General features: G+C 44.5%; 1 protein-coding gene across 1 annotated transcript in view; it reads left to right on the forward strand.

Annotated features, from left to right (window-relative positions):
• Nucleotides 1-470: 470 nt before the first annotated feature.
• LOC131958640 (rho-related GTP-binding protein RhoQ) overlaps nucleotides 471-12,222 on the forward strand; it is a 39,475-nt gene continuing 27,723 nt past the window's right edge. Inside the window, exons 1-2 of the mRNA XM_059323778.1 lie at nucleotides 471-1,079; nucleotides 1,401-1,459. Of these exons, the coding sequence (XP_059179761.1) occupies nucleotides 938-1,079; nucleotides 1,401-1,459 (201 nt within the window). The 5' untranslated portion in view covers nucleotides 471-937. The remainder of the gene's footprint in view (nucleotides 1,080-1,400; nucleotides 1,460-12,222) is intronic.

Here is a 12,222-nt window from a genome sequence, read left to right on the forward strand (position 1 = left end):
ATCGGGAAGTTATTTCATTATCAGGTTTTATTACATTTTCAATGGACTCAAGTGCAGATTTTTATTACATTATCGGGAAGTTATTACATGATCAGGTTTTATTACATTTTCAATGGACTCAAGTGCAGATTTTTATTACATTATCGGGAATTTATTACATTTTCAATGGACTCAAGTGCAGATTTTTATTACATTATCGCAAAGTTATTACATTATCAGGTTTTATTACATTTTCAATGGCCTCAAGTGCAGATTTTTATTACATTATCGGGAATTTATTACATTATCAGGTTCTACAAGGCTTCCCATCTAATATTCATGCAAAACGTAGCCTAGATGTTTGTGCAACATCTTGCTGACATTTATGATGTAATTTCTTTCAGTCCTTGGTCCACACATCCCCACCAGGCGGAGTGTACTTTATCCGGAGCCCCTTGGTTTCAAACCCAAGCTCCGCCTCTCCAGCAAGCGCACCCACCTTGTCCACCAGCAGCAGCACAGTGCGCCAGCAGCCAGAGAGCAGGCGTGGGGCTCACCGGGGAGCAGGCACGACGGAGCGGCAGCAGCACGGGGAGGCAGCCGGGGTACTTCTCACAGAAAGCTCGGTCGGTTCATGGTTCGAGGGAAGCCGCAGTAAGACCTCCAAGGACCGGGGAGGTTAATTTTGTCAGCCGCGTAAAGGGGAACTCCTACACGGGCAAATTTTGGGAGTACCGTAACCGGTGGTGGTGGTGGTAGGAGGGGGGAAAGATGCAGTTCCAGTCCGACTCTGGGCGCCGCGCAGTCCGCCTCCGACGCTGGTGATGCCCGGCGTGCGGGGATCACCGCCCAGCAGCAGCAGCAGCAGGAGCAGGAGGAGCAGCAGGAGCAGGAGGAGGAGGGGGTCGGGACAACAGTGCGTCGGGGGGCCGATGACGATGGTGGTAAGGTCGGGATCATGGCTAACGGAACCGGCACCATCATGTTAAAATGCGTCGTGGTTGGAGACGGTGCAGTGGGGAAGACGTGTCTCCTGATGAGCTATGCCAATGACGCCTTTCCAGAGGAGTATGTGCCCACAGTCTTTGATCATTATGCAGGTAGGATTATTACCATTCTAATATAAATTATTCTGTCATTAATATATATATACATCATGACATGTTGAGCTGCTGCTGTGTGTTGTTTAACTGTGTTATCAGATTGAAATCTAATAAATAATGCTGAGTGGATTCCCTGTTTCCTCTGCCACTCTTTTCTCCAACTGCATTGGCTTGCATCTGTTGCTATAATCAAAACCACTTGTTTGCCTTCTTCATAGCAGAGAGGGGTTGGGGACCCTGAGCCCCCTCCCTCCTTTTCTGCTCCCCCCTCCCTCACCTCCTTCCTCCTCTCAACTGCTCTTTGTCATTTCCTTGCAGTGAGTGTCAACGTCGGTGGAAAGCAGTACTTGCTGGGACTCTATGACACAGCTGGTCAGGTACGGTTTATTTTTTCCTCTGGCCGGGTGCCAAGCATGTCAAGGACACACTCTTTCACATATGCTCCCTCCTCTGTCTCTCTATCTCGGCCTCCCCATGTGCTCCTGGGACCAATAAGTATCCGACGGCCCACAGGCTTCATATTCAGGCCAGGCACTAAGCTGCAACAGGTGATGGTTTTCGCACATGGGTTTGCTGGCGGTCTGGTGTGCCATGGACAGTGATGGTAGTGAAGCGGTTTCAATAGTTCTATTATGTGGAGAACAGGGCTCCTATGTCCAGTAGTGATGTCACAGGTTTGTTAATAGGGCTGCCTAATGCCTGGGCTTTTTCCTTTACAATGTGCCATTCAGCGGGCAAGAGTTAAAAAACTGTACTGCAAAGCCAATGGCCTACACACACACACACACACACACACAAAATAATGTTTCCACTCAGCAGAAGAGCCAGTGTAAACACACAAAGACAGAGGAAACCATGTGAACACACGCTAGACACAGGCTCATAGACGGGAGATTAACCGAGATATGGTGCATTATTTGCTACCACAAATTGAAGATAGCAGACTGAAGTTTTAGGGCAAAAATGATGAATCATTTCAGATAACTTATATCAGTAGTTCTCAATCTTTTTTGAGTCACATGCAATTTAACATGTATGTTGTCCGCAACCCCCGCTCACTGAGCAGAGTCACGCACAGTTCAAATTTCTCAAAAAAGAAACAAAATGACCAAAAAAAGGAAACAAAATGATCAAAAAAGACACAAAATGACCAGAAAAGACACAAATTGACCAGAAATAGACACAAAATGACCAAAAAACACACAAATTGACCGCAAAAGGATCCAAAAAGACACAAAATGACCAAAAATAAGACAGAAAATGACCAAAAAACACACAAAATGACCAAAAATAAGACAGAAAATGACCAAAAAAACCCCACAAAATGGCCAAAAAAAGACATGAAATGACCAAAAAGACTAAAACACATGAACACTTTAACACAGTGGAGACAGAGCTGACTTCCAAAATGATTTGGCGACCCCCAGAAATCATCTCGCGACCCCAATTGGGGTCCCGACCCCAAGGTTGAGAATAGCTGACGATGACGATGATGCAGTTGAAATAATTAGTCAACTAATCGATTAGTTGATGAGCACAAATTAGTTGATAACAGTTTTGATTATCAATTTTTGGAAAAAAAATGTTTAGTATTAATTAAAATATTTGTTTTGTGGCCATAACTTATTAATGCACTCATTTTAAAGGGCCCAATAGTCCTCAAGGTGTAAGAAAATATCAATAATACTTTATTATTATTATATTGGTTTTCAAAAAAAAACAGAAACCAGAAAAAATGCAGATTGTTTTGTGATGGCATTACAAAAAGATTTTATGCATATCATGGTATATTCTTAATAATAATAACAATAATAATAATACATTTTGTTTATAGGCGCCTTTCTTATCACTCAAGGTCACCATACAGTGAAAACAACAAAAAACAACAACTAATAAATAACAAATAATAAGTAAACAATTTAGTAAACAGAACGGGGATGTAATATGAGATTTTTAGGTACAATATCCCAGTTTAAACAGATGGGTTTCTTTATACTATACGACAGTTTTCCTATATAATCGCAATCGAATAGAATCTTGAGACCAGTGAAGATGCACAGCCCTACTTGTTGCTGTGATGCACATGCTCAGCTCCAATGCTGGTTTTGAGATGATTCGACTCATCCACATTAACACGGTGCATTTTGATGAGAAACTGAATAAAAACACAACTTTTGTTCATTTACAACAGTGATTCCAAAGATCCACGGGGGGTCCCGAAGCCCTCTTGATTTTAAGGGATGTAGTAAATCTATCATCTGTTAAATATAGATGAGTCAGCATTTAATTCATTAGTGGGACAAAAACAACTAAATAAGAGCTACATTTGTATTTATTTAAATTTAAAAAATCAAGTTTAAAGTTTAAAAAATCGCGAGAATAAGGACACGTGTAACATCCCTCCTGCCGTATACACAGGTAACCTGACCTAGCGGTAACCTCGCCTAGCGGTAACCTCACCTGGCGGTAACCTCACCTGGCGGTAACCTCACCTAGCGGTAACCTCACCTGGCGGTAACCTCACCTAGCGGTAACCTCACCAAGCGGTAACCTCACCAAGCGGTAACCTCACCTAGCGGTAACCTCGCCTAGCGGTAACCTCACCTGGCGGTAACCTCACCTGGCGGTAACCTCACCTAGCGGTAACCTCACCTGGCAGTAACCTCACCTAGCGGTAACCTCACCAAGCGGTAACCTCACCAAGCGGTAACCTCACCTAGCGGTAACCTCACCTGGCGGTAACCTCACCTAGTGGTAACCTCACCTAGCGGTAAACTCACCTAGCGGTAACCTCACCTAGCGGTAACCTCGCCTAGCGGTGACCTCACCTAGAGGTAACCTCACCTAGTGGTGACCTCACCTAGTGGTGACCTAAACCTAGAGGTAACCTCATCTAGCGGTAATCTCGCCTGGCGGTAACCTCACCTAGTGGTGACCTCACCTAGTGGTAACCTCGCCTAGCGGTAATCTCACCTAGCGGTAACCTCGCCTAGGGGTAACCTCGCCTAGCAACAGAAACACAGAGCTAATGGAAAAATGGCGAAGCATCAGGGAGACGAAAATGCTGAATATCTCAAAAAGTCACATTGAGTTCGGCTTCATAGAAGCAATGGACAATGGGGGGGGTCTCCAAATTTTACAAAGCTAAAAATGTGGGTCCCTCAAGAAAAAGGTTGGGACCCACTGGTCTACAAGAAACTGCATAGTGCACCTTTAAGTCTGGACTCGCTTCAGCTACGCTGCAGGATGTGTAGGAGCCATATATTGCTTTATTGATTGATTAATTTGTGTTTAATTTGTTTTCCTGTTGCCATGGTTTCGGGTCATGTGAGCACCGTAGTTGACAGCTCAGGTGGGTTAAATCAGGGTGTGCTTCACCTGCACGGGTGAAAGGAGCGGCGAGTGTAGGAAGCCGTAATTTTTGTTGACCGCTTTTGTTATCATTTTGTAATCTGCTTCAATACACAATTAACATCTACAAGTGCGTGTAAAGCCGCTGAGAATCATTAAAACAACTTCAAACTTCTTTGGACTCGGTGTGCTTCCTTGGAGCAGCAGCAGCGCGTCATATAAATCTACAGGACCTATTCTCTGCCTCACAAGCGGCTTTAAGGAACAGGAAAGCCGCAATATTTTGTCAACAAAAAAGGCAACAATTAATGAAAGCGATCGCTTGCAGCGCAAAGGAATCTGCAGGACGCCAGCGCGGCAGTCCCGAAATAAAGTAAGACAAAGCGCCACATCATCTGTCATGGAGGACAGGTAAGCTCACCTGTGCATGTATGTGTGTGGAAAACGGATCCGGATTGCATCAACTTTGAAGTGCCTCTGTTTCGAGAAGTCAAGTAAATGAATGCTGGTCGGATATGCAATGTCTGTGCATTATGTTTGCCCTGCGCTCTGAATGGCCGTCTGCACTTTAATGCTGATATGCGAAGCTTTTTGATGTTACGTGGAGGAACGCTGATGCTGCCTTGTTGAAATGAAATGTCGTGATTTGTTGTGCATTGTGGATGGATTTAAATGTCACGGTTCATTGAAAACTGAATGAAACGTTAAAAAAAATGAGTCAAATACATGACGCAGCGTTGGGCCCTGACATGGAGTCTGTGAAACAAAGGGAGAGGAAACTCACTGAAAAAGGTTTGCTTAATAAAATGGAAAACCTGCAAAATGAACGCAAACGTGTTGTTGATAAAATCAAAGGTTTAATACCAAAAATGAAAGAGCTCATGAAACAAAGAGAAAATGTGTCTGATGTGAAACAATGTTTTGGGAATTTAAACACACTGTGGGAAAATGCCACAACTTTACACAATGAGCTGTTGCCTCTACTCCCTGAGGATGAACAAATCAAACAAAAGGAATGGTTTTCAAGCATTGTGAATTACAGCAATACATTTCAAAAGGACACTCAAAAATGGATTGTTGAAACTGGAAGGAAAATCTCTCTGGAGCAACAGGATTCAGCAGAAATCCCATTAAACCAAATGCATGAAACAAGTCAAATTGAGGATGAAATCAATCCAAATGATAGTGTTTCAAATGTTGGAAGTGACAAATCATCTCAGTCACAATGCTCTTCATCTGCACGTTTAAAGGCCGAAGCCGAGCTGGCAGCCTTAACCATGAGGCACAAATTATTAAAGGAAAAACATGCTCTGGAAGAAGAGGAACAACGCCTGCGTAAAAGGAGAGAAGAGCTCCAACTAAACACCGAAATTGCTGAAAAAATGGCAAAACTTGAAGTTCTTAAAATACGAAGCACAACAAGTGGAAAACGGACATCAAAGGTCTCAGATGGAATGAAATCATACTTTGAGAAGGCAAAATCTCAGAAGTTACTTAATGTTCAAGCAGATGAATTTATTCCAAAACAAACTGAAATGAACACAAATCCAAATATAACTTCATATGAACAAAACCAAATGCAATTCCACATGGACCCCCTTTTCAGCACACATGACCCATACAATGGACAAATAGAAGGTAATACAGTGGCTATGGAAACCAAAGATGAAGTTCTTGGCATCATGAGGAAACAAAATGAAATCACAACGTTGCTAATTCAACAGCAAAACCTCTCGGCTCTACCCAAGAGAGAGATCCCTATCTATGACGGTGATCCATTAAAATATCACACGTTCATCAGAGCCTTTGAGAACGGAGTCGAGAGGAACACAAATAACAGCTGTGATCGTTTGTATTTTTTGGAACAACACACAAGGGGACATGCTAAGGAGCTTGTGAGAAGCTGTCAACACATCCATCCAGACCGAGGATATTCAAAGGCCAAAGCTTTATTAAAGGAGCAGTTTGGTAATGAACAAAAGGTCGCCTCCGCTTACATGGATAAGGCACTGTCATGGCCTCCGATTAAAGCAGAGGATGTGAGGGTTCTGCAGGACTACAGTCTGTTCCTTAGAGGCTGCTGTAACGCCATGGAGGATGTGCAGTATCTTTCAGACATGGATATGCCTTCTAACATGTTGAGCATCATTAAAAAGCTGCCTTACAAACTTAGAGACAAATGGAGGAACCATGCCTGTGAGCTACAGGAACGGCATAAGCGGAGAGCTAAGTTCACAGACATTGCTAACTTCATTGAAAGGCAAGTGAGAATTTTGACAGATCCTGTGTTTGGCAATATACAAGACTCTCAATCAACAAGCATTAATAAAGGAACAAACAAACCCAAGTCACAGCTTCGTCCTGGACACAAGGGGAGCAGCTTTGCTACCACTGTAGGCCCTGTGGAGAACCAATATTACTCTGTAAGGAAAGAAAAGGAAATCAAACAAATGGGAAGGAAAGCATGCATCTGCTGTGGTGGAGGACACACATTAGATGTATGTGTACAGCTGGGAAAATTGGCTCATGAGAAGAAGATAGGCTTCTTAAAGGAAAATGGCATCTGTTTTGGCTGTTTGTGCACAGGGCACATCAGTAAAGATTGCAGAAAAAGGATTTCCTGCTCAAAGTGTAGCCTTAAACATCCCACTGTACTTCATAAGGAACCCATTAAAATTTCTGAGCAGATGGAAAGGAACCCAGAGCTGCATGTTAACAACACAATGGTGTCAAGTGGTCTTACAGGGGCTGGAGATCTGGACTGCAAACTACCCATAGTTCCGGTTCAGGTTAAATCCAACAAAGGAACCAAAACTGTCATTACTTATGCTTTCTTGGACCAGGGGAGTACTGCAGTGTTTTGCACTGAAAGCTTAATGCACAAGCTACACCTCACAGGGAGGAAGGGACGTATTCTCCTTCGTACCATGGGCCAAGAGAGAGTAGTAGGAAGTAATGTCGTGTCAGGGCTGGAGGTTGCAGCACTGGAGGGGGACAATTTTCTCGAGCTTCCAAGAGTTTACACACAAGATTCCATGCCTGTCAACAGAGGAAATATTCCCACTGAAAAGGACATTGAACGATGGTCACACCTAAAACACATTCGTCTACCTCAGATTGATGCAGGAATTGAGCTACTCATAGGAACCAATGTTCCCAAAGCACTGGAACCACTGGAAGTGGTATGTAGTGTGAATGATGGACCATATGCTATCCGAACCTTGCTAGGCTGGACTGTCAATGGTCCACTGACGGGAAGCAGTGGAGAGACTGTTAATTGGGACCATCCTCAAATAACTGTCAATAGAGTTTCAGTCGTGAACCTGGATGACCTTTGGCAACAACAATTTAAGAATGATTTCCCTGAAAGCAGTATTGAGGAGCAACAAGGTATGTCAAGGGAGGATCAAAGGTTCTTGGAGTTTGTTAACAACTCAGTGAAACAGGTGGAGGGGCATTACCAGATTGCGTTGCCTTTAAGAAATGGTGACATCAGCATGCCGAACAACAGGAGAGTTGTTGAACAGCGCCTTTGTTATTTGAAGAGGAGGTTTCTGAAGGACTCAGTATTTCATACTGAGTATAAGACCTTTATAAATGACCTCCTGGTTAAAGGCTATGCTGAGAAAGTGCCCGAAGAGGAGCTGGACCGTGGTGATGGTAAAGTATGGTACATACCACATCACGGAGTCTACCATCCCACTAAAAAGAAGATCAGAGTCGTGTTTGATTGTGGAGCAAGATATCAGGGAACATCGCTAAATGCTCAGCTTCTACAGGGCCCTGATCTTACCAGCTCTCTGATTGGAGTGGTGACTCGATTTAGGAAGGAACCAGTTGTCATCATGGCTGACATAGAATCTATGTTCCACCAGGTCCAAGTCCTTCCTGAAGACAGAGACCTCCTCAGGTTCCTCTGGTGGCCAAAGGGAGATATGCAGCTACCACCTGCTGAATATAGGATGAAGGTGCACTTGTTTGGAGCGACATCATCTCCCAGTTGTGCTAACTTTGCCCTCAGAAAGTGTGCAGAGGACCATGGGCATCACTACAGTAAGGAGACAGTGGATAAACTACTGCACTGTTTTTATGTGGATGATTGCCTCGTGTCTGTGGCCACGGAGAAGGAAGCAGTGATGCTTTACAGGAACTTGGTGTCTTTGTGTTCTAAGGGTGGATTTTCTCTCACAAAGTGGTTGACTAACAGGACCGGAGTGCTGGAAGTCATCCCAGAGAATAACAGAGCAAAAGGAATCGAAGGATTGGACATGGAGCTGGACTCACTACCAGTGGAGAGAGTGCTGGGTGTGGAATGGAGCATTAAATCAGACTCCTTCAAATTCAAGATAGTACTTAAGGACAGACCACTTACCAGAAGAGGCATCCTCTCGACTGTCAGCTCCATCTATGATCCCCTTGGAATGCTGAGCCCTGTTGTTCTAACAGCAAAAAGGATCCTGAGAGACCTGTGCAGGAGAGGGATAGGCTGGGATGATACTGTGCCTGACTCAGTGTCTAAAGAATGGTTGGGGTGGCTGCAGCAGCTGCATCTGTTGGAAAGGTTTGAGGTCAGCAGATGTATGAAGCCACCAGGCTTTGGACAAGTTACTTCGGCCCAGTTGCATCACTTCTGCGATGCCAGTGAACATGGATATGGAACAGTGACTTACCTGTTGTTAAAGGCCAAGAGTTCAGAAGTTCACAGTGCCTTTGTAATGGGAAAAGCTCGAGTAGCTCCATTGAAATGTGTAACAATCCCCAGGATGGAGCTTATCGCCGCAACTATGGCCAGCCGCATCGACACGCTGTGGAGGAAAGAGTTACAGATGGATCTTTTGGACTCTGTATTCTGGACAGATAGCACATCAGTGCTGAAATACATTAGGAATGAGACTTCACGTTTCAAAGTATTTGTTGCAAACCGGGTGTCACAAATCTTCCAGGTTTCCTGTCCTGCTCAATGGAGGTATGTGGACACCAGCAGCAATCCAGCAGACATAGCCTCCAGAGGCGTGAAAGTTGATGTATTCATTGCTGATGCTACATGGGTGTCAGGGCCCCACTTTCTCTTGCATTCTGAGGAGGAATGGCCTGTTGCACCTGATGACCTCTGTCACCTTTCACTTGGTGACCCTGAAGTCAAAGGAGTGGTTGCAGTGAATGTTGTGCAGGCCAGGGAAGAACCTGTGACTCACCTAATTGAGTACTTTTCCTCTTGGATGAGGCTAAAGAAATCAGTGGCGTGGTTCTTGAAGATTAAAAGTTGGCTCATGTCCTGTGTAAAGAAAAGAAGACAGTTATATCTGACCTTTGCACAGTCTGACATCAACAAGGAACAACAGGCATCATCTGTGGAACAGGAAATTAAAGATTTTAAGAGGACAGCGGTGCACTGTAGTCTCACTGTGAAAGATCTGGAACAAGCTGAGCTAGCCATCATCAAGTTCTGTCAGGGAAAGAGATTTCCTGAAGAACTAGCTAGTCTGGCAAAAGGGCAGTCGGTTAAGAGGTCCAGTCACCTTCATAAGCTCTGCCCACAGCTGCAAGATGGAGTCCTGAGAGTTGGAGGAAGGCTCAGTAGATTGTCTATGCCTGTGGAAGAGAAACATCCGATAATCCTGGCAAAAGATCTCCATATCTCAGAGCTCTTACTTGGACATGTACATCAGGAAGTGGGACATGGTGGCCGTAACCATATGCTGTCTAAGCTAAAAGAGAGATACTGGATAGCTGGTGTGAGCTCAGCCGTTAGGAAGGTGTTATCCAAGTGCATCACCTGTCGCCGCCTGAATGCTCTGCCAGTTCACCAGCAGATGGCAGATTTGCCTCCTGAAAGAATCATCCCAGATGAACCACCATTCACCCGAGTGGGAGTTGACTGCTTTGGCCCATTTGAGGTTAAGAGTAGAAGGAGCATGGTAAAGAGGTACGGTGTTATATTTACTTGCCTCGCTATCAGAGCAGTACATATTGAGGTTGCATCATCATTGGACACCGACTCCTTTATTAATGCACTCAGGCGTTTCATCGCCAGGAGAGGACAAGTTCGGGAGCTACGCTCTGACAATGGAACGAACTTTGTAGGTGCAGAGCGGGAGCTGAAGAAGGCTATGGAACAGTGGAATCAGGTGCAGATCCATGATGTCATGCTGCAAAAGGGAATACAATGGAGCTTTAACCCACCTGCTGGCTCGCATCATGGGGGAGCTTGGGAACGGCTGATCCGGTCTGTGCGAAAGGTTCTCAATTCAACTTTGAGGGTTCAAAGCTTGGATGAAGAAAGCCTTCACACAGTGTTTTGTGAGATCGAAGCCATAATAAACAGCAGACCAATCACCAAAGCCTCCTCAGATCCGAATGATCTGGAAGCATTAACGCCCAACCACCTGCTACTGTTGAAGACCTCTCCAACATTGCCACCAGGAGTGTTCCAACCCACAGATGTTTATGCACATAGGAGGTGGAAACAGGTGCAATACATGTCTGATCTGTTTTGGAGGAGATGGATAAAAGAGTATCTTCCTCAACTGCAGGAGCGTCAGAGATGGACAGGAGTGAAGAGGAATCTTGTCGTGGGAGACCTGGTCATCATAATGGACAGCACAGCACCTCGAAATTCTTGGCCTGTGGGACGAGTGATACAGACCTTCCCGGACCGAAGAGGATTAGTTCGTCAGGTGCGGATTAAAACCCGGAGCAGCTGCTTGGACCGGCCCATCACAAAGCTTTGCCTGTTGCAGGAAGCTGAAGCCATTTGAGGTCACTCTGGCTTCAGTTGTGGGTTTTTTTTGTGGGTTTTGGACTGTTACTATACCCTTCACTGGATTTTGACTGTTTGACTTTGACCAGTGAGACTATGGACTATGGACATATGATTCAAGAAGAAAGAAGATTCATGTGTGGATTAATTAATGGACATTCATTTTTTGAAACTTTATTGTTGAATCTTTTCCTTATGTTTATGTCTCCTATGTGATGTAATTATTTACATTAATTCAATAATTAGGGGCTGGTGTGTAGGAGCCATATATTGCTTTATTGATTGATTAATTTGTGTTTAATTTGTTTTCCTGTTGCCATGGTTTCGGGTCATGTGAGCACCGTAGTTGACAGCTCAGGTGGGTTAAATCAGGGTGTGCTTCACCTGCACGGGTGAAAGGAGCGGCGAGTGTAGGAAGCCGTAATTTTTGTTGACCGCTTTTGTTATCATTTTGTAATCTGCTTCAATACACAATTAACATCTACAAGTGCGTGTAAAGCCGCTGAGAATCATTAAAACAACTTCAAACTTCTTTGGACTCGGTGTGCTTCCTTGGAGCAGCAGCAGCGCGTCATATAAATCTACAGGACCTATTCTCTGCCTCACAAGCGGCTTTAAGGAACAGGAAAGCCGCAATAGGATGTGTCGACCAACAGTGGTGCATCCATTCTCTGGCCCACGACCTTTAACCTCTCGTCTCTCCAGCAACCTAAAACTGTACACATGTCAAATGTTGGATAGTTAACGCTTTCCTCAGGGCCGGATTTAACTGTGTGAAGTCAGAATGAGTCACATTCTGAAATCTGAGCCGTTGATCGGAAAGACAAAAAGCACCAAAGCGCTGAAAGGTCATCCGGGGAAGATTCAGCCGCTCCTCTGTTCTGTTCTGTTCTGTTCTGTTCATTCATGAATGCTAAATGCAAAACTCTGTGAATATCAAATCACAGAAACACTCCTTCGCTCCTTCTTCGCAGCCAAGCAGTTACCTGTGGCTGTGCTACATTTCTGTTCTGGAGAAAGAAACCGATG

Source organism: Centropristis striata, chromosome 20 (assembly GCF_030273125.1).
Source record: "Centropristis striata isolate RG_2023a ecotype Rhode Island chromosome 20, C.striata_1.0, whole genome shotgun sequence".
NCBI classification, from domain to species: domain Eukaryota; kingdom Metazoa; phylum Chordata; class Actinopteri; order Perciformes; family Serranidae; genus Centropristis; species Centropristis striata.